Source organism: Cynoglossus semilaevis, chromosome 16 (assembly GCF_000523025.1).
Source record: "Cynoglossus semilaevis isolate Cse_v1.0 chromosome 16, Cse_v1.0, whole genome shotgun sequence".
Classification (NCBI taxonomy): Eukaryota; Metazoa; Chordata; class Actinopteri; order Pleuronectiformes; family Cynoglossidae; genus Cynoglossus; species Cynoglossus semilaevis.
This window is the reverse complement of record NC_024322.1, coordinates 12,882,450-12,909,772: the sequence shown is the minus strand read 5'-3', so window position 1 is coordinate 12,909,772 and position 27,323 is coordinate 12,882,450. Positions and strand designations below refer to the sequence as shown.

Genomic DNA, 27,323 nt, shown 5'->3' with positions numbered 1-27,323 from the left:
ATATGCTAATTTTTTATGCTCTTTTGTTGGTTTTATAAAAAGTTCTAATTAGTGGAATTTTCCCAGAACACCATTACCACAGTAGTCACAAATCACTGTCTTTGGCTTATGGCACTTACATAATGATTATGTGCAGCGTGCTGCCTAATGGAGAAGGGAGAGAAAAGACTGTTTACCTGAATAGGAGGAGGTGACAAACTGACAAACGGCAGTGCGGTGACGATCTACTTTCAAAATATACACAAAAACAAGAGCGAGAGATTTAGTGAGATTTCTATTCAGACAGGTGCTACACTTCAAAACAGTCTAAATGTTGTTGTTTTTTTACATTTTAATTCTGCTGTTAAACTCACCTACAGGAGCCGGGTTTTATCCAGGTATTAACTAGAGTTTGGATGGAGAAACTTGCTGTGCTGGAGCAGCCTGTGAAGCAGTCTATAAAACAAAGGAGATTTTTTTGTGTGTGTGAAAACTAAGTCCACCAGCCAGCTGAATGACTTTGCAGAATTGATTTGTTATTTGACTCTTCAGGAACTGTCTGAATCTAATGCCAAAAAATCTTTACACACACACACAACTGTTTCTTCTTTTTTTTTGTGACACATAATCCAGACCTAGCTCCTGATCCTATTTCCTACTCTGGTTCTAATCTGACCCTAATTCTAATCCAAACTCCAAAAACGTGTGGACCTGCAAAATGTCCCCAAAACCCCATGACCCCACAAGTACATCTACACCAAGAACACACACACACACACACTCTTGCACCCAGTCCAGTCGAGGATTTTACACCAGCTTGCATCATCATTTTTTCAGTTCCGTTCCTTTTTTTTCTGCCTCTGTGTCTGTGTTTCCTCCACACTTTTCTCATCAACTGCCTCCCTCTCCCACCAGTCGGCTGCACACTTCTTCAACAATGAGCAGAATGGATGATGTACTTTCATATAAACTGATTAGTATCTCATTCCAACCTTCTCTTCCTCTCTGTCTTTGCACTGTCAGAGAACAACAAATCGATGGGCTCCACGCAGGAGGGAAGAAGCAGAAATCAATCAGGCCTGGATGTCGTGGTGAGAGAAGCGTCCACCTGATCTTTTGTCCTTAGCAGATACAGACGGAGAGGAGAAGAATGTTTGTGGACAGTGACACAGAGAGAAAAGAGAAAGGATTAAGTTAGACCACAAGGTTTAGAAGCACAACAACCTCCACTTGTACTGATACATTACTTCTACACTTTTAACTTTTCACCTTCATGTTGTCAAAACACTTCACTTTTTCAGAAAAGGTTACCGAGGGGTGGACATAAACAAACCACTGTGCCTCTGCGGAGGGTTTCAGGCATCAGACTTTTTTTCCCCCACAAAATACTTGAAAAAAAAAAAATTCCAGGAGGCTAAAATACAATTTTCAAACTTACTGTGACAATGCAAACAACACAGACAATTCTCTGGATTAGAAAGGATTCCCTCATGGTATTTCTGAGAGAGAAAAAAAAACCTAGGACGGGCAAAAAAATAAAAACCAAAGCTCAGATTGAGTAATAAACATAAAGGACTTTGTTCAAGACAATTTCAGAAACAACAAACAACAACGGCCACAGTAATGACTCCATTTCAGTGTGTGTCTCATCTCAAACCTCTGCGGAGTATTAGTCATCACTGACTCAGCCGGAGGACGTTTGCTCTCGTTTCAAGAACAAGTTAAACTTTCACATAAAAGAAACGATCCAAACATTTCAAACCAAGAGAGAAAATACTTTCAGAAGGATTTATTCATATGAAAATAATGTAACAATAAGACATAATTAACTGCATTTAGGGAGACTGCATTCAGTATGATGTCATCTGATGTCCCTGAATAACAAACATTTTTGTTGAATTTGAACGGACTGAAGCTCTACGCTGTTTAAACACAGAATCATAAAGTTCTTAGACCGAAGTTTGGAAATGGAGGGACTTTTGCAACAACTGCAGTCATGCAAAATGCCATTTTCTTTAAACATCAAGTGCTTGTAGCATTGTAGCAATACATATCTGTGAAGTGCTAACTTGAACTAGATAATAGATCTGCAGGAAAGAACTCTATAAAAGCTGATTAATAATGGGGTTAAAAAAAGAAAACAAGCCTCACTAATCATGGGCTACCTTACTAACGTCATATCTGAGTGTATAACATTATATCCATCACAACATCAAAACACCTACATAGGATCCTATTCCATACCAAGTGCTATCTTTTTCTCAAATTTGTGATAAAGTTCCGGACCTTTACAATATATAATTCTGTTGTTAGACGTCGAGTACTGTTGAGAGAAACTAAGAGGACATTTCATCAGACACTGCCTGCCGTCCTGTTGTTTACTGTATAAGAAATCCAACAGGCAAGTTGGCAACTAAGAACATGTTAAAATATCATTACAAGTATAATGCAACATGATGCTCAGTTAATGCTTGGTTTACAGATATGTAAGAAATTGACAGGTGCAGTGATCTGCAACATACATTGCACTGTTACCCAACACTCTGCACTGGCGCCACTGCTATCATCAGATCGCGCCAGATGCAGCCAGGAAAGCTCCTGACACTGCAGCGCCACCTATACGTCCGCCACATTCTCGGCAATTAATGAGAAACACTGTGGTAGAATAAACAAAAGTGTGATATAAGAACGTCTGTTTACTTTTTACACAAGCAGTTCATGTTGCACTGTTAGAGGAATGATATTTTGAGCAAAACACAGGGTTTTGTAACATTTGGGTCTTGTTCACAGCCAGCAGGACGATAGCGCCAACTACTGATTGATAACGACAGTACTCCCTCACAGTACTTCTAGACCTCTAACAACACAGATCAAGGTTGGAATCACCCAGAGAGGTCCTTTCTCTCAGCCAATGTACAAGTATGAACTGAGATAAGTCTAAGCTAGCGCAGAATCTTCTTAACGTCTTTATCATTTACCGCTCAGACAGAAAGAAAATAAGAACATTAATGTAAAAGAAAGCCCATATGTATATATTAGCTATATATTACCTCCTCACTGTGAGTGCTGTATTAGTCTCTTTGTGTTGTTATTGTAGCTGTGCCAGAGATATGTTCACACTAATTAATCTGTTGACGGCTAATGGAGGTCAATAAAAAGGTTTTTCTGAACGACCCATTAAACACTGGACAGCAACTCAGTTCAGTTCAGTTCAGTGTGTGTCTGTGTTTGTCAGTGTGTGTCCTTGGTCCTCGCTGGTACCTCGCAGGTACTGTCATTTTTAGGAATGTGCTTGTGTGATCTGTGATTGTCGAACGTTGTCCTACTTAACAACTCCTCACGTTGTTGTCACTAAAGTGCAGGCACACACACTTTTTTTTTTTTTAAATTACATGATAACTGCAGAATTGTCACAGAAGCTCAGGGTTCAGGAATTAAGGAGTTAAAAAGGCTGAAGTGCTCTGGGCCCAGGAGAGGTAGCTGGCCTTGTGGTGATTATACTAAAGTGTCAGAATTACTAATGTGTGTGTGGGTGGGTGGAGGCACTGACCGGAGGACAAACGTATCTGCTACTTGAATGTTGAAGTAGAATAAGGTCTGACTGCCACAGCCCTAACATTAACTGCTTCCCTGTAATTATCTGAAAACCTGCCCACAACTCCTCTGCACACATTTAGCGTCAGAAAAGTAAGAACTTTTCTGACCTTTTTTCACTTTCAATCTAAAGTAATTTCCATTAGGCCCGTCACAATGGCTGTGTCAGTGTCCAGTCGTAGCGGTCGTTACTACGTGGTGTCAACAGATCCCTAGCACAATTCTGTACTTCCTGGTCCAACCCAACCATGGACTGGGGGACAAGCTAATCACACCAGTACGCTACTCTGTTGTAGTTTTGTTTCAACTGTAAAGTCGCACTTTGGAAGTCCACAACCTAACCTACCTACCATGACCTACAGTGTTACCCACAAAGAGCAAAACCAAGGATGGTTCCAAACAAGGGGTTGCTCAATCCGATACTCAGGCTTGAACCTCAAGAAACCAACTACAGCCGTCCGATCTGACACCTCAGCCCAAATGGTCATCTTAACTTTGTGTGACACGGAGTAAACAGGGACACCATCGCCTTAGCAGCAGCCGGCGACATACTGGACAAGAAAAGAAAGTATCGGATTGGTATCGGTATTGGACATGAAAAAGTTGTATGTGGCTCATCATGGCATTGTACACATGACAGTGTCTCCATATCACTCGCACACACACACACACTTCTCTACTTATGCAAACGTTTTCAGAAATTTCCACAAGCTAATCCAGAGTTTTGTCCATCCAAGGACAACGTGTTGTTCAGGTGGAGACGTTATGATGACAGGCCTAATCTGGGTCTTCTTCAGATTCGTTTTTTTTTTTTTTTTCAGATTTTCACTGTGTAATTATGTAGGAAAAAGTCCATCTGGGCCACTGTGCGTGTGCTTGATACAGTATGAGTGTGCTCTATATACTCTGCGTCACTGTAATAGGTTGTAAAAAGTCACTCCATGCAGGGGACGTGGACGGAGCAGAGGCTGTGAGAGAGAGTGGACGTACAGTCCTCAGCCGCCTGCTGGAAGAAAAGTAAATTGAAATCAGAACCTCACTGTCCTGCTGCAGCATTAGGGACATGCTTTGTTTTCTACTGGTCCGTGAATATCAAACTTCTGGACATCTGGTGTCCGTGTGGACGTCACGACAGTTACACAGTTGTTTCGATCTTTTCAATGATCTCTATCATGGACTTGGAAGGAGACAGCACGGAGCAGTCATCTTGATCCCAGAGGCTGCTAGGGCTGGAGTTTCCATCTGTGCTCAGTCCGTCCTCCTCCTCCTCACTTTCCTCCTCCTCGCAGGACTCCAAGTAGTGCAGACCCAGGGCGTTGATACCAGAGTCTTCTGAGCTGGACGGAGAGGAGCAGTGGTCCATTTTGGGGCCTTTGATCTTGTCCACAGGGGATTGGTGTTTGTGTTCACTGTTTACCTGCTTCACTGACTGCACACGGCCAGGTGGGGGCGTTTGCTTGGTCGACGGCGTAGGCTTGATCGTCTGTCGGGGTGGAGCAGGGTTTTGAGGCTTCTGAGACTGGAGGGCTGGAGCAGGTGGTGGAGGTGTGGGAGGATGAGGAGGTTCTGGTATGGGAGGAGGTGGCCGCTGCACGTAGCACATTTTCCCACTGATGCGTTTAACGATGTAGTCGTCCACAAACAGGTCCGCGATCACGCAGTACTTGGGCGACTCCAACGGAGGAGGGGACTGGAAGGACGGTGCCAGTTTCAGGAAGCGCTCAGCCAGTGAGACGGACAGATTGATGGAATTACTGTACTCTGAGCCAGCAGGGGGCACCGCTGTGCTTGGGAGATGGCATACATTGGTCATGGGCTGGTACACATATTTACCTGCAGAACAAAATAAAGAAAACATCATTAACAAAGGCACATTCAAGAACATTTCAACATCCAGATATATTTATCTTTCAATCTGATTGTATTCAGATACTATTCATTTTCAGTGTTTTGTTTGTTCATCAGTATTTCAGTCAGGCAGCTGTGATGGAGCAAACATGATTTGGTGCAGGAGAAATATTAACAATTATGTTTCACCTGAAAGTTTAAGCAACGAACAAACTTTGGATTTATTAGCTCTTTATCAGCTCTATCCTCTGAAAACAATACAACGTAAGTTTATTTTAACATGACTAAACTGCATGTATACAGTTAAAGATATCAATTTTATATACTGTCTCCATATATACATACATATATACTACATTTTGGATATTAGCCTGTCCAGTGTAATGTAAGGTGCACTGTCTCCATATATACATACATATATATTTATACTTATAGTGTGCCTGCCAGTATACTACATTTTGGATATTAGCCTTCTTCCCTGTGTGAAATGGGAGCTACTGAATACGGTGGTGCAGAGAAGTACTCGTGGTACTGTCACCGTGCACAGACTACCAACAGACTTCTTCAGTGTAAAGACACAGGAGCAAGTCAGCTTTCAACCTTGCCTTCTAGATGTCTAAGTAAGAGAAATTCAGTTTCAGGCTAACAGGCTAACAGCTATTGAGAAAGTCCAGTGTTAGTCAAACTAACTACTACCATGTCATGTCCTGCCTACTGAATGTTTGCTTCTGAACCAATAGAATTGACCTTGACAAAGCCCGTGGCGGTATAAAATTTAACAACCCTTCCATTAGAGCCATGACTCCAAACTCTGGCAGCTTGTGTGCTGTCGGTGAACAAAATGACTGCTCCCAGATGATAGTTTGAAACAACCCACTGGCTGCCTCCTCCTCCGAGCACGGCTGCCTGAAAAGCATGGCTCAGATGTGTGTGTTTAACTGGCTCCCCAAGGAGGAGGAAGCTACAGAAGACGGCAGGCCTACGCATCACTTCCTCTCACTCTGTGTCCCTGTCTTTTGTTTCTCTGCCTGCTAAAAACCATTCAATCAAATTTGACTTTTCCCAGATTTTGCAAACTCCACGTAGAAAGACCAATAAGGAATACAGTAGAAGAAGAAGCGAGAGGTTAATGAAAGCTTAGAATAAGGTCGGACCAGAAAAAAACTCTACTTTTGGTACGACATATACTCTTTAAGCATTTTCACACCAAGAAAGTGTGAGGAACTTTTAGGCAGAACATGCTGAAGGTTTTACCTCTTCATTTGATGGACTGCAGTTTCAAAGTGCAATTTTGAAAGTGGACCAAACTGCTGGACTGTTTTATGACTTCAGTTTCGCAACGTTGTTGTTTCCTCCACCCAAAATACAATGTGTTCTACTTCACTTCCTACTTCTCTGTTGTTTTGTTCTCTTCCTGCCTTTCATTGTATTTACCACTGAACCACACCAGCAAACACCTCATACTACGTCCAAAGATATTTGACTCTCCAGGTTCAACCACCCAGTACAGCTGACCACAGGAAGACAGGTTTTCAGCCACACCGTACAGTCGATCCACACAGACAGAAGCCAAGCAAAAATATCTAACATCACTATTTAGGAACTCAACAAATCCCAGCAGAATTCATATTTCCCTGCGTGCCACCAGGGAAAGCACAGGTATCAGTGGCGCTATGAAATGTGAAGCAATGATTTTGAGTTATTTGTGGTAGTGGTGGGGGGAGGGGAGGGGCGGGGGCTAGGGGTGAACACACTATCTTGTTAGATTTAAAAAAAACAATTACTGTGGATCAACATATTCAACTAAGACAACAGGGTGTTTTTAGCAGCCCCTGCAGGTGACACAGGTAGCTACTTGCTATAAACAGTATCACAAATCTCCTAATCTTGAAAGCCCTAACAAAATTGAAGATGTGGGGGGTGGGGCGGTAGGGGAGTGGCACAGACTTGATGTTTGCACACTTAGTAAACGCAGGGGTTCCATGTTAACATGGGCACAAGAACAAATCATCACCACTCGACTTTAATGAGAGAAACCCAATGGTCCGTGTTCCGAGACAAGACCATTCAGGCAGACAAGAGACAGGCAGTAAATGAGCACTAAAACTGCAGAGGGCAACGTGTTGACATTTTTTTTTTTTTTTGCATATTACATCTAATTGCATTCATCCATCTGCAGTTTCAAATGCAGAGAGCAGCACTGAGGGGTGGGCAGATGCTTAAGTGGGTGATGAAAGGCAAACAAATTGCATATAGAAGAATTAAAACCATACCAACACTGGCTGCCCTCACTGGCCCCACAGCAGACACAAAGACTGTCTGATGAGTTAAATTGGGTTTTTGAAATGTTAAATGATTTTGTCTGAAATATCACTGCTCCTCCCTGGAGAGGCGTTCAGTGAGTTTAATGCCATTTTGTCGGAAAACAGGGAATTGAAAAAAGAGCTGTGTACAACTAAACACTTCATGTTATCATTATCATTATTGTTTTTGCTGCGACGTCCAAAATATTCTTGTGTTGTGTTACACATAAAATGTATTCTATTTATATATAATAATTGTCCTTCAAATAAATATTTCATGCATATTGATTGGACACAGCAGTAAGAGCAGCAGAACCATTATGGAGCACTTCTTTTACAAGAAGCTCCCTGTCCTTTTTGTATCATACTCATGCATAAACATGATAAAGTAATGATTTAATTTCTTGCCAGTGGCGACACACCATCCATCTGATCAAAAAAAAAAAAGAAAAGCTTGGGGAGGGTAAGACACAGAGCACTGGTGGTTAACTGGCAAACAGAGATGTTAAAGATGCACAGTTCTTAATCACATCACCAATTATTTTATGAGAGGAGTAACACGTGCGTGGTTACATGTAGGAAGGTCTGGGTCTAACACGTGCGTGGTTACATGTAGGAAGTTGCAGGGGTTTCTGCACAGGCATCTAAATGAGCAGCTGACACATCACAAAAGCACAAGAAAAATCCACACACGAACCACTGATGTGTGTGATGTCATTCTGTTCAGGCTGTTCGCTGACAACTGAAATGAACAAGAATCTGACAGAAACCTTTTTTTTTTCCGGGTGCAGATTCATTGATATGCAGCTGATATGCAGTATAAAGAAAAACGGATCCCTGTACTGCAAATCTCTTAGTACAAGGAATATCTAATGAAAACAGAGTATTTGAGTCTTTAAACCTAATAATGTCATAACCAGAAAGCTATCTACCTCTTGTGTCATATTTGTGCATTTTTACAAATGAACATTTGTTCATAACAGATGCTTTAGTGATAATTTCATAAAACCCACAACCCCAAAAAGAATGCCTACAGTACACCTGGATAACTAAAACTTTCCAAAATTGGTAAACATTAGCTTGATGCTAAAAATACAAATGCATACAAATTGGTAAACATTAGCTTGATGCTAAAATACATAGTAAATGAGCTAAGGTGTGAATACAGTTCTTGAAATGGCAAAGGAAGAGTGTAAGAGCAGTAGAAGGTGATTGTAAGGACCAAGCGAAACCTGTTCATGTGCCGTACTCTGCCTCTATGTTGGACGTTTCTTGCTTTAAGGCATTCTCGAAGGAATGTCATTAATGAGAGAGGGATGGATGGACTAATGAATGGGTGCAGGGATGTAGAGACAGAGGAATCCTTAAAAAATACTTCTGCTGCCCAGTTTAATAATCTGTCGGCTGCTTTTATATCAGGGACATTTAATTACTAGTGAATCGATACACACTTGGTTCTGATTAACTGTTTACACCACCAACAGTGTCAGTGCAGGAGAAGGAGACATATTACCCAGTCAAAACAGCTGACCTTTAGAATCCAATAACAAAAGGCTAAGGGAAGAACCCCTCGCAAAATCCAATATAGCACACAAATGTGAAGACCACCTAACTTTTCACCGTCACAGTCTCCTGCAGTGCATTTTCTGTCCACCGGGCTAACTGGACGAAGACATTTGGAGTTGAGTTACAGCAGCAATCATCGGCAAAAGACCAATCTCAGCAGTAAATGTCAGCAATTTGATTCACTGCTGCAGAATCAAATAATCATACTGAGACAAAATCAGCACTGGAGGAATCACAGACAATAACCTTCCACCGTCTGCAGCCTCGACACACCACCACAACACAAAGCCGTGGAAAAATAATGTGCCGGGGATGAGTAAATGGTTTCCTTTATTACAAAAACAACTTATTATTTTAACATTAACTTCTCCTTGAAGAAGGCCCATCATCACTACGGCAGTGCAAATGCTGCTGTTGGATACATTTAAATATGGACAATAACGAGCCTGAAAAATGAACACTGTGCTTCTGCAGCTAAGACGCTAACAGCTTATGGTGCGGTGGTTAGACTTCAGATAATAACAGGCTTTTTTGTCTAACTTTCATATTTTTTGTCTGTGCTCAAAAAGCCTACCTGGACATTTCTAATTGTTCTGGGTAACTTAAATAATCTTCCACCATATTCCAGGCTAACATATGCTAATTGTTGTTTACGTTTTTGCCTGGTTAATTCTATGCTAAGAAAAGCTACTTTGAGCAAGGTTTGGGTATAAATATAAAAGTAAAAATAAGTCATTTTCTTGCCCTACTTTGTCATTTCATACATGGTTGCAACTTTTTTTGAGATGTTTAACTTTTGAGAAAACTGTTGGCTAGTTGTACTGTAGGCTAATCTTATGCTAACTTACTACAGCTACTGTACATCTACCAAATAATTTACCTACTCCTTGCTTATCTCTAACTTTCTATTTGATTGTTTTTTTTTCTGACTATTTTTTATACAATATTTCAAAGTAACTTTCACCAAACTCTAGATATTAGCTTAATTTCACTTGCTCAGAGCTATTTACCTTCACCTTAAGGGTAGTTATTGTAGTAATCTTCTAGGCTTTTCTGGGTTCTAGGATCTCTTTGCCCATTGCAAAATGAAGATAAATCCCTCTGTTCCTGCTAACGTATAATTTAAAAGAATTTAAATCCTCGGAGGTGACTGAGATTGCAGCAGGTCGGGCAGCTAACTCTTGAGTAGTCACAGACGACTCTCTAAGGTAGTGGCTACAGAGGAGCTCCTCTGCTCCACTTGTGCTGTTTCCACTACTCTCCAGCTTTCACGCTCCCTTTATTCTCTTTCAGGCCTGAGGCTGGCCAACAACTTCACAGCCTGGTTCAATGCAGGAGACAGTAGTCTCTCTGAATAATGTAGCGTGTATCGTACCATCGGCGTTTCACTCACTCACACAGCTCCAGCATCACTCTGCGCAACGTTCAGCTGCTCACACATTGTTCCGACTCCAGCAGCAGCCGCGGGGAAAACACTGAAAAAAGTGAGGATTGTTGATGATAAATACCACAGATTGTGAGGATGAGTCAACACAGCCGTCTTAGAGAGATTATGTACTTTTAACAACATCTTAAATCAAAGGTGCGAGCAATTAACACCCGCTCCGTTTTTAATGGTTGAGTCACCAGCTGTCCTAATGTGCAGAATGGTGTGTAAAAAAAACCCAATACAACATATTGTTGACCAACCAAGTAAATCTCTCATTAATTTGCTTTCAATCTGATTTAGCGTCATTATCACTATACACGTCAGTTATTTTAATCATCTAATCAAAAGCGTATACACAGCAGAAGGGTTATGAATAAACAAAAGCATAGGTTATGAAAGCACATATGCGCAGGGTAATGGTATACGAGTGTTAGCTAATGCAGTACACTGTACACAGAAGTGCATGAAGAATGTATCATTTGTATAAACTGTACATACAGTAGACAGCTTAATAGATTGTTATTATGTGTTATCTCAGCTGCCGCTACAACGATTTAGCTGCTGGATACTGTGTAGTCACACGTCAACAGCTGGGAAAACTCAACGTACATGTACAAGGGCTCAGGTTTCAGTGGGAGGGGAAGGCGCTGACCCAACGGCATGTGGAACTCCTTTCCTGTTTCCTTTTCCCAGGAGCAGGGATCGTTCCTGAGCGCCAAAATGGAATTCCACTGTTTGGTTTGTCAGCCTTGTGAAAAACAATGCAGCTCTTTAAATTTTTTTTTTTTCCACAGAGTGAATGTCAACATTTCCTCCACCAGAGGCCATCACTTCAGGCCATAACCCTGACCACTACAGTACAGGCTCAGTCACTGTCACTGAGTCTGTGACAGTTGGTAGTTGACATATTTTTACATATTGTTACAAATCCAAATAACAAATTATTAATACTGATGAAAAAATGATGCAATTGATTATAAAACTCATCATTGCTCTGATCCTTTTCAGGCAAAGCAACACATTTGTCCCTGAAAAACGGGAGAAGTATTTCAGTATTCAACACTGCAGTATCTTTTGATTAGGCCCAAACAAAACCCAGGTGAAAAAAAAGTTCTACTGGCCAAACCGAGCGCTACCACTTCAGCGACAGAGTGACGAGGACACGGAGGAAGCCTTTGTTAGATTTTCTTAATCACCAACTCATTGCTCCACCTGGTAATTGTAATCACTCAGTGGTGGGAAAAGAATCAGTAGGAAGAAAAAAAACAACATTCAGACCAGGTGGTTCCAACGCTGCTGTACACAAAAAAGGCCTCATCAGTCATGACATATTGGCAGTGACACTAAACACAGCTAATTATCACTAATGAGAGGCTTGGACTGATGTTGTCACCAGCTGGGAACGCCGCCTCTGCCTACATTTCAAGCCAGTTTTCCACATTTGCTCTGCCGGAGGCTTCACCAAAGCTGCATCTAAATAAAAATCACTAGATCATTTTTCTTCAGCTTGCAAAGCTGTTGTGTAACCTGTGAGCATACAAACAATTCTTCTGAGAAGTGTTTGTAACAGTAAAAAAAAAACAAAAAAACGACGAGCACTGAGGCACCGTTTGAGAAATTAAAATGCCGAGCCAAATGACCTTTGATATTTGCGTCTGTGGAAAGCTATTAAAAATGTAATTTAAAAGAAGCACTCTTGCAATGCACATTCTAAAGGGAAATGGGACGAGATAAGAGCAGATCAACTGTGTGGCTGTTTTAAATCCAGCATTAGAATGAATCTCTGAAAGGAAGGGGCGTGAGCACTGCCTGCAGAAGGAAGCTAGCTGCCGAGGCTGCGTGTCTCACTGGGCGTCCTGTCTCTGCCTGATTCAGCAGTCGAAGCTGGTTTGCTCTCACCCCGGTGCATGCAAGGGGAATCTGTGAATTACAGAGCAAATTGGTGTGAAGGTGAGGAGCTCTGTTGTGGTGTAGCTGCTGCCTTCTTCAGTAACATAAAACCCTTGACGAAACGGTCACAGAGGGCTGTGAGTTCACTGCACAGCACCTTTTTTTGAGTGAAAGTGATGAATATTTTAAAGCATAAGCCAAGAGCAGGTCTAAATTTTTACAAATGATGCAACATTGAACAGACTCCAGTCCCAGGATTACAAATCCTGGACGTGGTTCACAGTAGATACTGGCATTAGCAGCATTCATCATTTTTCTGCTACATCAGATATTTCAAATCACTCGGCTCATTCTGAACAGGGGCCTGGCGTCTAAATCCGATGATTACACGGAAAAGATTACAATGTGGCCAGTGCAGTCTCACAGCATTGGCCCTGGCTGAATGGTGGCGCTGAGTGGATGCTGATTGTGTTTTACATAGAGGATGAGGATTTACAGGGCAGTCAGAGAAGGGAGGACAATAGGGGGCAGTGGGGGGGTGCGTGGGGTGGGGGGGGGTGACACATAGACATGAAGATGATGTCAAGTTCAGGCACAGCTGCAGGGAGTCAAGTGTCACACCGTTCAAATGGAGAAGAAATGTCTGAGGTTCAGAGGTGCAAAACACACTTTTGACACTTCTCAAAGTGAAAAGCAAATGGTGTTTGACTGGAGCTGCAGCCTTGTGCCATGGATTCAGTTTGACAGAAGACTCTCACGGCTTTTGACTCACAGTGTTGTTGTTTTACTCGACAGTAAAGAAAGATATATATTTGTCCTATTAGTCCTACTGTTGCACCATGCTTTTGTTTTGCCTCAATCGTGTTCAAAATGTCTTTCCAAGGGCTATGCAACATCCACCCCTTTCCTAAATAAACAAACAATTACAAACTCTATTTATTTAGAAATTCTAAATTGTAAATAAACAAACAATTACAAACTCTATTCCTCTAACTCTTTTCCAATCTCTGGGAGTCACCTGCAGTCTTCAAGTTATGAAATACACACTTCTTGCAACTGTGTTGTCCTAAAGAATCAAGCAGTTGGGACTGATTTATTTAGAACATTACACCTAATTATTTTCAGCCTTGTAGAGGAGATCAACCTATTCAGCAGAGGGCAGGATAGAGCCTGGACACAAGCCTTCACACTCACACCTGACCCACGGTCAATATAAAGAGAACAATTAACCTAATTCTTCAGATTTATACAGTGCGGGATTAACCCGAAGAACCCAGAGAAAACTCAAACACATCCCAATCAGCAAGAGCAACAACCACTCTCCTGCCATGTGGCCCAAATATGTGCACACTATCACTTTTTCTTTTTATTAAATACAAAGCTGGCATTATTAATTTTTGTTCAATTATGCCAACAAATTCCACAGAGACATTCCAGTTCATCTCCATCCAAATTCCTGGCTCTGCAGCCTTCCAACCAAAGCCCATTCCTTCTTACTAAAGCAAGTCTTTGGGTCACACACAAACTGCAAAATTTCACTAGGACTATTTTTAGCAGTGGAATAATACACGGTAGTGTCCTAGGGAGCACCCTGTTGGACGTCTAGGGAATGGGCTACGAACAAACAAGAGTGTCAATGTTCAGCCTGGAGAAGGAATGATGTGGGAGGTTGGTTTTTTTTTTTTTAAATGGTTTCTGAACAATAGTCACAGTCTGTGGCACAGAGCATTAAACAGCCAGCGCTCTGGCAACACACAGAGTCCAGTACATCATCTTTTGATGGTTGTGTTTGAGATGTAGAGGCTTTTGAAGCAGAAGTGAAAATGATTATTCAGGAAACGTGACAGGACTGGTGTAGAAACCTGGGTGCTAACGGCTAAATGGATGAGAAGGACAGCAAGGCTGGTAATGGACAGAGTGTTGGGACATCGAATGAGACATGACCTCAGTGTGGTGTCATAACAGAGCCATAAATGATAGGGATTACTGAGAGTTATTTAAGTCTCAGCTGTTGTTTTTCCCAGTCGGGAACATTAGATCTGTTCTCTTTGATCCTAATAATTTTGGGATCTACTCGTAGGCCGGATTGGATGGTTCTGCGGGCCAGAATTGGGCTGCAAGCCATCAGTTAATGATCACTGCTATAGGGTCTAGAGTAATGTTTAGTGGATTGGTTTAGTAACAAGGTCAAATCGAATGTGTGTTTAATTCCCATAATTCACGCTAACTTTCTGATCCTGCTTCCCAGCATCTCGACAAATGGAAGCATCAACGGTCAATCCCATAATCTCCAAGAAGGGACAATTGGGGCAGAGTTTAATATATACGTTGATATTTTTACGATGAAACGTAACAGTTTAAGCACTAGTCAGTTGTAGAATGTTCAATAAATGTTAATCCTGTTCGGTTTGCAGCTCAGACTGTGTTTTAAATTCCTGGCCCCTGAGTGATTGAATTTGACAGCCCTGCAATAGGCTTTTATTTTAGGACCACCATATGTGTAATAAGCTGTGGTGGCCTTGAGTTCGACATCTGCCGTCTGATGAATGGACGTGACTAAAAGAGGACTCGTTAGCAGAATGCCTCTATAATTTTCTATTCCAGTTGCACATTTCAGAAAACAAGTATTCAGCCTCAGTTATTGTGACAGGCAGCACATGTAAATCAAGCCAATTTTCCTCGAAGGAGTTGAATACAAACAGATCTGAGAGGTCAAAAAAAAAAAAACTACAGCAATTTGCATTTTGCATATTTGCATTTTAACAATTTCCCCCAGGGATCAAGCGTTTCCAATCCTGACTCTGATTAATTATGCGTTTTAGCTCACAACTTAACCTGCAATGTGTACATGTACAAAAATAATCTCGTTTAAAAAGCAGACGTACATACTTGCATAGTACATCATGTATATTTGTAAAATAATATGATAAACTGTATTGTGTATTTCTAATCACTAATCAATAATAGTGACTTAATAAAAATATCAATCTTATTTTACTACATATTTTATAAATATAAGCTGTTTCTAATGTACTACATATAAACATATATGCATAAATACATTTATATGTACGTAAGTATGTGTAAACTATACTTGTATGTATTCATACATATGCTCCCATTTGCTTTTACCTGGTGAACAATATCCCAAATTTACCTATTTAAATTCAACAACTGTAACTGAGTAACAGTACGATTTAAGGACTGATTAAGGTTTGGACGTTTTCTAAAAAAAAGGGGGGGGTTTAAATGTCAGAAATGTTAATAAATAAAACATTTAGATTGTGTTTTCGATATGAATCCTAACCTGAACAAGTTTAACCTCATCGTTTAATATCTGCCGTCGCCATTACGTCACACAAACTAACTATTACCAGAGCTAAGTCTATTTTTATCTTACTTTAATATATAAGTAAAGATTATGACTACGGTCTCATCAGTTTTTATATCAACTCAAAATTAATACAAATGATTTAAAACAAGTCTAAATCCACATTTGGTTTAAATGTTTTTTTTTTTGGGGGGGGGTGAGTGGCGGGGGTATTACGCCTAGTTTGAAAAGACCTACATCTGTCAACAATGATCAATATCTAGAACACTTGGCTGTTGTTCCACTGCTGACTGTCAGCGTGTGTGTAGCCATGGAGTGATCTGATGCCTCTACGTTCGTAACATGGCGGTGATCCAGTACATTTCTCCACCGTGTTGTCAGTGCCAATGATGGACCGAGCCGTTAGATCAACTTAAAACAAACTTACAGTGACACCAGCCCAAGTGGCAGCACCAGTGCAGCTTGAAGCACTTCCCGTGGCTGTGCGTAGCGCAGATGGAGAGTCCATCACAGGGCAGGAAGTCTGGTCTCCCTGCGCAGCTCTTGGCCAAAGCCTGCGCCTCGTCCAACTTCTCACTCTTAGCGCACTTATGGGCTCCCGAGGCGGCCATGACAACATTTCCTGGATCAGCACCGAGCTTTGAACTGCACAGATCTCCGTCCGAGTGAAGCTACCACACAGTCGAGGACCCAGCTGAGGTTGTTACGGTCCACCGCGAAGCCGAGAGCAGGAATCTGTTCCAGAGAGGGGAAGACGAGGACGCGAAAGAATGCGCTGAATCTGCGGCTCCACGACAGCTGCGTGCGAGCGCTCAGGCGAAGGAAGAACAATAATGGGACTAAAGGGCAAATAGTGTCATATTCAGATCGAGGAACTCCCGTAGTCGCTATCCTCGGATCGCTCCATCCTCTGCTGGCGTCGTGAAGCTCCTCTGTGCGCCGGTGACGCGCGTACAGAACAACAGCGCGCAGCTGAACTTCACCACACAACGGGAGGAGTCCACGAACACGAATCAGCGGCTGTGGACACACACACACACAAACAGACACACGATCACAAAAACAACTAAGGCCTTAATCCTTTAAAAAAAAATCAAATCTCAAACAAGTTCATCCCTAAAGTGACCTGGAAATGTGCAATTTTCTGGTTTATTCTAAAACGTCTAAAAAACATGGAAGTCACAAACCCTAATTTTATTTATTTTTTATCTCGGAAATGATTTTTTAACTTTAAGCAAAAACAATCACCATTAATTTAACAAGAGACAGTATGATAGAAAAGTATCCAAGCAAACAATGGACTGGGCCATAATCCATAATCCAGCTGCTGGGTGCAGCTTTCTGCCGCTAGGTGGCAGCTGTCACATCTGTGCTCTGCTGAGCTGAGGGGGAATAAACCATCGATTTCTGTAAAAGGCAGCTGAGACTCGTGTGTCTCGGCTCCCTCCTCTGTCACTGCAGCTGAATCAGCAGAAAACAGACACCACAGGAAGAACATCCTCACTCCACTGCCTGCAGGAAAGACTTTCTCTGACGGACTCAATATTCACCAGAGCAGCGCGTGCTGTTGTTACTAATCATTGTGATATGAAAGGGAACGGTTGGAATAAACCAGAAGACAACTCTTCTCCAGTGCAGGGACTCTCAAAATTCTAAGTACCTCCTCAGGAGTCTCCAGTGCAGGGACTCTCAAAATTCTTTCTACCAAGTACCTCCTCAGGAGAAAAAAAAACTCTCAAGTCTTCAAACAGCACCAGTGTCACCAACACTGGAATAAAGCAGCACTGCAAATACCAGCCATGACACATTGTATTGAAAAACTGTAATTGGGATCCAATCACTGGACGTGCAAGTCATTTAGTTGCTCAACAATTTTAATCTAATTAGTGGCTGGCACAGACAAGTGTCGTTTATGGAATGGAAGTGATCTCCTTCAGGTCTGCTGTTTGGGAACACTATGTTTGGTCATAAAGTACAGTAGCAGTGGAGAGAGGGAAATGAATGGGCCGAAGACAACGTGACGTCCCACTTGACACAGCGTCATCAGAATATGGGTGAAAGTGAAAGTGTCCTTCAATGAATGTGATGCGCACAGACAGAGGAGCTGAAGGAAGCAGTGTGAGAACAGAGGAGCCATGAGGCATGCTGCAGAATAGATTATTATTTAATTGTTATATATTTTTTTCCAAACTTAAGCTGAATATTTGCCATTTTGTCTCATGTTCAGAAATGAGAAATTTTTTTGTCTCTTTTCGTACCACGGACCACGGCTTTTGTCTACCGTTATGCCCCTAATGACCGTTAGAGTCGGTTCTGAATTTTCTTGGTGATTTCCTTCCACTTGTGGACTGGAGGGCTGCCACTGGCCACCAGCTGCCTCAGCAGCTTGCAGGGCTTCAGTGAAGGGACATCAGGGTTGGATCTGTAGTAGTGATCCAGCCTCTCCAAGACTGTGGCCAACCCCACCATACTGGCGTAGAACATGGGACCCCCACGGTGCTTGGGCCAGCCATATCCAAACACATAGATCACATCTATGTCTTCAGGGCTTGAGGCAAATCCTTCTTCTAGAATGCAGAGGCCCTCGTTGATCAGAGAATACAGACAGCGCTCTAGCACCTCCTGTTGGTCTATGGGACGTGCAGTCAAGCCAAGCCGGGCTCTGTACTCCTCCAGAAGGTTGAAAACCCAGGGATCAGATTTGGCAACTCGACCTCCAGGTCTACCGTATTGGTACCAACCCAGACCAGTTTTCTGACCGAATCTTCCGTGCTCACAGAGAATATCACCCAGTGGTGAGTACCTGCGCCCTCCACGCAGTCTGGTTATCTGACCTGATGTCCCAACAGGCTCTGCCAGCCCGTCTTCCTTTCTGACCCTCCATCCCACATCCAGCCCTGAGAGGTCAGACATTCTGAACACACCCATGGGAAACCCAAACTCCTCCAAGGCTTTGTCAACTAACTCAGGAGTTGCCCCTTCTTCTAACAGGAAGTAAGATTGCTCAATGTAAGGCTTTAGCATCCGGTTTCCCACAAAGCCCCGGCAGTTTCCGACAGCAACGCTGATTTTGCCCATTTTTTTTCCTAGTTGCATGGCCGTGGCCACAGCTTCAGGCGATGACTTTGATCCATACACCACCTCCAACAGCTTCATGACATGAGCCGGAGCAAAGAAGTGCATCCCCACCACCAGCTCTGGGTTCTTGGTTTGAGAGGCCAGGCAGTTCAGGTCAAGTGAGGAGGTGTTGGAGCACAGGAGCGTCCCCGGTTTACAAATGGCAGACAACTGTTGGAAGACTTTCTCTTTCAGAGACAGGTCTTCAAGCACAGCTTCAATGACCAGGTCGACATCTGCCACAGCCTGGATGTCATGGCTGTAAGTGATGTTCGCACAGGAAGGGCTCACACCACTTTGCTGAGCCCCTCGCTCTAAAGTGGCGTACACATGTTCTCTGGCCTCGTTCAGCTGCTTCTCCTGGATTTCTACAGCGACCACAGACACACCTGCCTGAGCCAGAGCCACTGTGATGCCTCGACCCATGGTGCCAAGACCTGAGGAGACAATCACATAGTGATGACAACAGTCAGAATTTCACGATAGCTTATCTGTGGATTAATAAAGCAACTGTAAATGATTAAGAAAGTTTTGGTCAAGTTTAGGTAAACAAGAAAAGTAAAAGTACCTGTAAGAAAGTTTTGGTCAAGTTTAGGTAACATACACTGTTAACTGGACAAAAAAAGTAAAAGTACCTCAAGTATATGTTGAATTATCACAAAACAAAAACTTTCAAGGCAAAATACAGCAAAGGGGCTGCAAACTAGCAAAGGATAAATACAATTAAATACAACAGCAAAGGGGCTGCAAACTAGCAAAGACAAAGGATAAATACAATTTTGCTCAAATTTGAAAAAAAAATTACACATAGATTGTAGCAATAAGCAATATACTCAACAGGGAAAACAAGAAATTGAAGATGAAAGAAAGAGGGGAGTTGGGGGTGAAAAAGCCAATAATTAATAAACAAAAACAGTTTTTTCTTTTATGTTAACTAAAAACAAATCAATGTTGGACTATAAATATTTTCAGTTTTATGGCTTTATCGGTTTCCAAAGGTTTCAAATTTTATAAACAAGCTGCTGAGCTTCACATATCCAGAGTCTAATTAAACCATTTCTCCCGGCAGGGAACGGAGAGTTAAACTATTAACACCAAGCTGGAAAATCAAAAAGGCCTTTCTGTACTTTTCACAGGCAACAAAAATCTCGAACATGTAACACAAATGAAAAGCTCGGACAATCAAAAATTAAAAAGCCTTTGGCTCTCACCCAGAACAGCTGCTCTGTGGACGGGCCTGGCCTTGCTGGTGTTCCAGCTGGCTCCACTGGGCATGCTCCACCTGCCCACGGCTCTCTGAGCAAAGAAACTGTACTGCAGGGCACGGGCCTGTCCTGATGTGAAGAGAGTGGACATCAGCTGCTGCTCCCGCTTCATGCCCTCAGAGAACGGCAGCGTGGCCGCTGCCCTCACAGCCTGCACGCATGCTATCGGTGCTATGGCTCCGTAGAATTTCTGTCGCACCTTCTGCATCACCGCCTCAAACACTGCATCTAAATCGGGCAGGTGTGGACAGGGGCGTTTGCTGATACGACGGGAGTCCAGTGGTTCACCTAAAACAAAAAAAACAACTCCTTAGAAACTCCTTACCTGTTACTGATGTTCACATCAGAGAGTAAAACAAAGCTGGAAGGATGTAGCAGCAACATAGGAATGTCAGCCAGGTCTCCAACAGCCAAATAAATGAAGCTATTTAGGACTTTGTTGCATTTGTTAGAAACGTTAGTGCCGTCTCTCGACTACAAATGAATTTCATCAACTGTTGACATTTTCTAAAAGCTACTGTCATGATGCAGAGGAGCAAACAAAATTGTAGTGATGTCATGTTTTTGTAGGATTTGTGTTACTATTTTGAGAGTGAGAGCGAGACAGAGAGAGGGGTGAGAACGGGAGATTTTTTTGTTTTGAGACCTTTGTGATCAACACTTTCTGGATTGTTAAGAAAATTCATTTTGTTTGGCTACAGCCTGACGTTCTTTTTCACACATTCTCTAATAGAGTGTGTTTTCTGTTCACTGACGCCCGCAGCTCTAAACTGGATGATGCAATTTTCCCCATTTACTCCACCTCTTCACGTCTGCACTCACTCAGGGTTGAAATCTGTGGTTTAAACAAACCCATCCTTTAAACTTGAAAATCCCAGAGTCTTCAAAAAGCTGTTATTTTCAAGACATTCTGTGGAAGTCAATCGTTGCAATGTTACAATTCAGCTTGAAATAACCGATCTAAAGTGAAGTGAAAAAAGTCTCTGGACTGTGAGCAGTGACTGACACAACAATGTGGCAATCTTTCACAGGAAACACCAGGAGATTTATTATTACGGGAATGTCGGAACTTTAGTACACAGCAGTTCCTGTCAGCTGAGATTTAGTGAGAGTGAAGAAGATGAGGGAGAAGGAGGTCGCCGCTCAAGTCATGGAGAAAGCATCTTAATTCTCATCTCTGTCTCCTCTGAGATGATGACGTGTGTCACTCATCAAAGTCGCCTGATGGCTGCACTAAATAACACGCAGCAGTGAGTCTGAGCCAGGAACTGGGTCACTGTGGCAAAACTAAATGACGGAGCAGAAGAATTCATTGGTCTGACTTGTCTGATGTCATTCTTCGTACCAATAGATCAGCAAAGTGGAACTGAAACACTGGATCACAACAGACCAACCTTTTATGTGCTCCATTCAAATGTGTATAATGTGAGTCTGATGTACTACAGTGTACTAAAATAGAGCTTTACTGCAGTACTTAATCTGTGGATTAGTACTTGAGTGAGTGGGAGGCCCTGGTCAAATACACAGATGTTAAAACCACCAGAGTAAAAACAACCCCAGCCACAGAAGAAACCCTAACCTCTGCACGTGTGGCGTGTATACTTTTTTTTTTTTAAATAAAGATATTTTTCAATTTTTTTTATCTATTTTGCTACACTGTGGGCTGTCTGTTTGTTACTTTTATTGTTCTTTTATCTATTTTGCTACACTGTGGGCTATCTGTTACTTTTATTGTTTTACCAGTTAAAACTTAGCAAAGTTAGACAAAAATTGTAATAATGATACTTATCTGATTCATGTGTGATCAAAAAGACCATACAGTGATAGCACTTGACATGGAAAATGTGTCCAATTACAGAAGCCAGTTGTAGATGGACATTTTCTTCTACGACTGTTAAAATGAGCTTCACATTAGAAGGAAAGATTAAAGGCTCTGTCACAGGAATTCTAAGTGCAATTACAGATATTTTAAGCCTAGAGCCTCCAATATTTCCTGACCTGCCTGACAAACGCACACGAGCCTCAGTTTTTGTATTTCATTTTTCAGTGGAACCCAATGTTCAAACTTTGGAGCTGTGCTAATAGGTTCATAATATGACATTAGAAAATTAGATACACATTTGCAATTTTTTAATTCATCTGACTAATCAGTGCAAGTGTGGGCTGTCTGTTCCAGATATCCCTCCTCTGTGTGCTGCAGACTGACTCAAGCTAGCTTCAGCCTCAATAGCACTCACATTTTCACCCACTCAAAATCATCTTGGCAATGGAGTGTGGGAGGAGTACTTCTTAACAGCACAAGACAGCGCTGTTTGTTTTAAAATCACAAACTATCGTCTGTAATGCCTCAGGAATGGAGCGTCTAGAGTTAAACAGCATTTTTATCTTTGTTCCCATCTTTGAGAGTCAAGCACTTTGGTAAAAGCAACGCTCAGATGTGTGTACGCTGAACCGAAAGTCCTGCTGGTTCTGGAGATTAAAGATGTTTTGACATCTATTAATGTAGATTTGGGTGAGATGAAAGGATCACTCCCACTTCAACATGTACATTAATCCAACATATATCTAATGAGACTGAACACAGAGGGGAAACATCAAAGTGCTGTTAATTATCCTCATCATTTAAAAGTATCAGTCCACACATGTTAATTTCATGCACAAAATGTCAAAATGGCTGCAAATTAAATGGTGATCTCATCTTAATAGCACTTGAAAACATCCTTATCTAACTCCACATCAAGTTGAGCCTACTAACCATGGACTGTCAGTGAAGATTATCTGAATGGCTCATCCATGACACAGAGTGTGTAATGGCTTCTTCTAAATGACATGGCTGTGAAACAAATGTGTAAATTAATCCGATTAAACAAAGTACTGGGACAAATGTAGCTCTTCTGCTGAAGCTGCTGAGGCCAAATTATTCATATTCTGGGAAAGTTTGTCCCTTTTCACCCTTTTTAAATAATACAGCAAAAGCAGTGAAGACATCAGAGCAAATCTGACAGAGCCATGAAACATTGATGGCTACGTGCTGTAAGATCTGCCTGCCGTGCTCTCTGCTTCCACTGGCTTCCACAACCTACATGTCATCACTTCCTGAGGTCTGATTTGCCCAAAAATAACTTTTCTTGGAGGATTTTTTTTTGCTCCTTCTCATGTGTTAATGATTAGAGCAGTGATTAAGATTTTTTACCATTTGGTATCATCGCTTCTGTTTTTTTGGGGTTTTTTTTTAAACTCACCTTCAACACTCAGAGCAAACTTTACAGCTGAATCCACCGTGTCACTCTGAGTGACATGATCCACGAGTCCAAGCTGCAGCGCCTCCGCAGCAGTGATGTGACGGCCTGTGGGAGTCATGGAGAGACATCACTGACATGACATTTGAAGTTATTAGGCAAGAACATAGGAGCATCTCTGTGACCTTTATGTTTAGGAGACAACCCATCAGCCCAACATGCCCTAATGTGACTCTGGCCTTTTTTAAACGACGACAAAAAAAAAAAAAACATAAAACAGCCATAAAATGACATTTGCTGGGAACAATAGGCACACAATGGTTTAGGCTTCACTGGACAAAGAAATTGTCACGCTCATGACATCTACTGGTCACACAGCTGTATCGCAGATGTCAAATCAACGCAATGCAATTAAACATTCAGGAATAAAACACATAGATGTCAAATCAACGCAATGCAATTAACATTCAGGAATAAAACACACAAAAACATGCCTGGATATGAGCAACACTGTGAACAGACATTTAACCAACCACGGTGGATCATTGATCATTTTAAGAGATTACTGGATAAGTGCATTCATTGTCATGTCACGACAGTTTATCTTATAGCTATATCCCAGATGAGGGCTGTGCAACCTGTGGCTCCCTTGTGGTTCTCTAAACTCACAATCAGGTGTTGAGATTTTAAGGTAAACCAAGCAATGTTGAGTTGAAGTCACTGAAGTGAATTTGTTATACTAAATATTGAATGCCATTGTGTTGGTTTAATCATTGCCTGCATGTAGATATAAATAGTCAACACCTGTCTCTCTGTACTTCTTTATACATTTGTAGAATGTAACTTGTGCAATGCATTCTTTTATATTGTCGACTTGCTTATGGGTCTCTCTGGGAATTTATTTTACTGCTAAAATGACGATAATGGCTCTTTTGGTGCTGAAGGTTGCAGAGCCCTGGCCTAGAACTATTCATATAAAAATGTAAACCCATCCATTCTCATATACAGTACCTGTGGTTATGAGCTCTAAGGATGCTGGGATACCAATGAGCCTCGGCAGTAACTGAGTTCCTCCTGCACCTGGCAGCAAACCCAGAGTTACCTCAGGAAGACCCAGTCTGGTCTGAGAAGACACATTAAAAAGGAGGATATGACATATTCATAGAATTTAAATATGTTAATTTTCTAACAGTGTCTTTACTGAACAAGTACGCCTTTAAAGTGTTAAAAACAATTTGCACATATGCAAGGTAATACAGAAAAACATTATTACAGGATTACATTAAATATAATTAGATCCTGATATAGTTTCATTAATTACAAATTATTCATTTTGGTGTGTGTTTCAGTTACATGTTGTAGTCTAATAAGCTGTTCATTAACACAGTCTTGGTTTAAAACTGAGAGAAATTCAAAAGTAAACTGACCTTTGAGTGTGCGATTCGATAATGACAGGTCAGTGCCAACTCCAGGCCCCCTCCTAAAGCGCTCCCCTCTATGGCAGCCACCACCGGTTTGTTTGCAACCTCGATGTCATAGATTAATGGTACAATTGAAGGCCCGGAGATGTTTGGACCAAACTCTTTAATGTCAGCCCCTATCATGCATGACAGGCAAAAATACATACAAGTGGTCATGCAAAGAAAATAAATAAAGTTTGTTAAAATAAATTTAAGCAGTTGTGAATACCTGCACAGAAAACTCCATTCTGGCCACATATAACCACAGACTTCACCTTAGGATCATTGAGGGCCTTCTTCATGGACTCCATGATTCCTTGTCGGGTTGCTGCACTGTACAAAGGACGTGAACCAACATTAACAGTTCACATGTTTACGTGCCAAAATATCAGTTAATGCTGTGTAACATGTATACTCACATGTTTACGTGCCAAAATATCAGTCCCAAATACAGTTAATGCTGTGTAACATGTATATAATTTAAGTCATTATCATTAAAGTAACTAATGAAATAACCTACGGTGATAATGAACTATAAACAAGTTAAAAGTCACGTGAGTTGACTTGACCACGAAGAATAATCCAGAATTAGAACTAGTCCGGGGGCAGAAAGATAAATTGTAGTTTTCACCACTAAAACATGACACAAAAATATAAAAACTAATTTAAAACAAACATATGGTTTGTATAGGACGTACCAATAAACAAACAGTGAATAAAACAACGCAACGCAACACAACACAACACTTCATACTGTTTAAAGTATAACTTGAACACACCTGAGGACGTTGACAGGAGGATTTTGGAGAGTAATCAAACCCACGGAGCCTGAAACATATGAAAGCTGAGCCATGGCGACAGCGAAGCTCTAAAACAATTTCTGTAGGTCCGTCTTCGCTTTCTTGAAAAAGCTTCTGGGGAAAAGTCGACGAAGAAAGACTTTGGACTCCTCTCTTCTGAACTATGGAGTCCGGACGCAAAGTTTGTTATTCAACTGGTTACGCTGACAATTACAAACGTAACACCTTTCATGTGGCCATTACAAATATGCTTCTTCTTCTTTAGCTCTTTGACTTCTGCTTTACTCGCGGCAACATGATATAATACGCATTCTTTGTGCACATATTTGATCGGGTAAAACACACACGCTTGCATCCAAAACAGATTTTTCTTTTTAGCTAAACACCCCTGTAGCTACCGACATTTTATGGGCGTGTTTAACTTTTGTACTAGTGTTTTGTACTAGCAAGGACTACTAGAGGGTGGTGAGAGTTCACTGCCCCCTCGTGGTCTGAAGCCGAACAACACCATTTACTTATATATACGATTTGTTTTCGTGTGTAAACATTTCTTAATAGCCTACTATTAATGTAGTTGATGTAAGTTTCAAACTCCCTCATCTATGGATCGTTTGGTAATGCTGCTACATTGTGTTTTGGAACATACAAAACAATAGTCTATATATGTTATTTAAATAATATTTTAAATGTTTTATGAATCTATAAAAATACAAATTATTGGTTAATTTACACATCAAACATTTTACAATATTCTTAAAATATAATTCAGTACATTTACTTGTATATATTTTAATGTAATGAGCTCTAACATTTATTTTAACATTTTTGTGTAAAAAAAGATCATTGTTGGCATGTTGATGATACATGAAATACAATTTAAACACCATCATTTGTTATCCCAATCACCAGTGTGATGATGTCATATAATATCATCAAAGCCAGAACTCATCAAAGACACATACAGCCACACTTGTGAATGTCTTTAAAACCTAAACTAATTACTATATCAATAGCTGTTGAATAGTGTCACCAAAACAACATTCATCATCACAACAATGGATGGATTGTAAAAGATAAAGATAAAAGACCAACACAAAATACCTAAAATTAGATTGAGATAGCCTCGAATTATCCACATAAAAGTTTAGTACAATAGAAAACGGCCCCAAAACATAAACCTAGGAATAGATGTTAGTTAACAAAAAATACCCTGTTTTCTGTAGGAGAGTCTGAATGTGTTGACAAAAGGATTTTTGAGTATCAAAACGACAACAAAGCCAGGATGAACTTTAACAAAAAGTGCAAAAGTGCAAAAATGTTTTTTTATTTCGAAAAAACGACAAATAAGCCTAAAAGTAACCCAAACGTGGATAGAGACGCTTAAAAATTATCAATAGTTTGAATAAAAGCTGTATGATTCCAATGAAAAATATGTAAATTAATAATAATAATAATTACATATTATTTACATATTTTTCATTGGAATCATCCAGCGATTGAAA

At 41.1% G+C, this 27,323-nt stretch overlaps 2 protein-coding genes across 6 annotated transcripts; both read right to left on the bottom strand.

Annotated features, from left to right (window-relative positions):
• Nucleotides 1–1,753: 1,753 nt before the first annotated feature.
• zgc:162707 (UPF0524 protein C3orf70 homolog B) lies at nucleotides 1,754–17,588 on the bottom strand. Of its 3 annotated transcripts, XM_025063544.1 has the most exons (4): nucleotides 16,368–16,473; nucleotides 11,329–11,467; nucleotides 10,688–10,765; nucleotides 1,754–5,406 (listed from the first exon to the last, which is right to left on the bottom strand). In XM_025063544.1, exons 3-4 carry the CDS (start codon nucleotides 10,698–10,700, stop codon nucleotides 4,709–4,711), a joined length of 711 nt encoding a protein of 236 aa, XP_024919312.1. In that variant the 5' UTR covers nucleotides 10,701–10,765; nucleotides 11,329–11,467; nucleotides 16,368–16,473; the 3' UTR covers nucleotides 1,754–4,708. The 3 variants fall into 3 exon arrangements, with proteins under 3 accessions (XP_024919312.1, XP_024919313.1, XP_008326990.1); XM_025063545.1 differs by lacking the exon at nucleotides 11,329–11,467 and having other exon boundaries at nucleotides 16,368–16,501; XM_008328768.3 differs by lacking the exons at nucleotides 10,688–10,765; nucleotides 11,329–11,467 and having other exon boundaries at nucleotides 16,368–17,588.
• A 498-nt stretch (nucleotides 17,589–18,086) lies between these two features.
• On the bottom strand, nucleotides 18,087–25,945 carry ehhadh (enoyl-CoA, hydratase/3-hydroxyacyl CoA dehydrogenase). Of its 3 annotated transcripts, none has more exons than XM_025063542.1 (8): nucleotides 25,801–25,940; nucleotides 25,499–25,654; nucleotides 25,251–25,436; nucleotides 24,989–25,158; nucleotides 24,573–24,684; nucleotides 23,565–23,669; nucleotides 20,269–20,610; nucleotides 18,087–19,494 (listed from the first exon to the last, which is right to left on the bottom strand). In XM_025063542.1, the coding sequence occupies exons 3-8, from the start codon at nucleotides 25,330–25,332 to the stop codon at nucleotides 18,242–18,244; spliced, it is 2,064 nt and encodes a 687-aa protein (XP_024919310.1). In that variant the 5' UTR covers nucleotides 25,333–25,436; nucleotides 25,499–25,654; nucleotides 25,801–25,940; the 3' UTR covers nucleotides 18,087–18,241. The 3 variants fall into 3 exon arrangements, with proteins under 3 accessions (XP_024919310.1, XP_024919311.1, XP_008326988.1); XM_025063543.1 differs by having other exon boundaries at nucleotides 25,251–25,354; nucleotides 25,542–25,654; XM_008328766.2 differs by lacking the exon at nucleotides 25,499–25,654 and having other exon boundaries at nucleotides 25,251–25,354; nucleotides 25,801–25,945.
• Between the last annotated feature and the right edge of the window lie 1,378 nt (nucleotides 25,946–27,323).

Coding starts and splice junctions, on each gene's coding strand:
- zgc:162707 (XM_008328768.3), bottom strand. CDS start 16,551: ATGGCCGCCTCGGGAGCCCATAAGTGCGCTAAGAGTGAGAAGTTGGAC. Junction 5,407..16,367: donor CCACTTGGGCTGGTGTCACT/GTAAGTTTGTTT, acceptor TTTGTTCTGCAG/GTAAATATGTGTACCAGCCC.
- ehhadh (XM_008328766.2), bottom strand. CDS start 25,874: ATGGCTCAGCTTTCATATGTTTCAGGCTCCGTGGGTTTGATTACTCTC. Junction 25,159..25,250: donor GAATGGAGTTTTCTGTGCAG/GTATTCACAACT, acceptor CATGCATGATAG/GGGCTGACATTAAAGAGTTT. Junction 19,495..20,268: donor CCACAGAGCAGCTGTTCTGG/GTGAGAGCCAAA, acceptor TTGTCTCCTCAG/GTCTTGGCACCATGGGTCGA.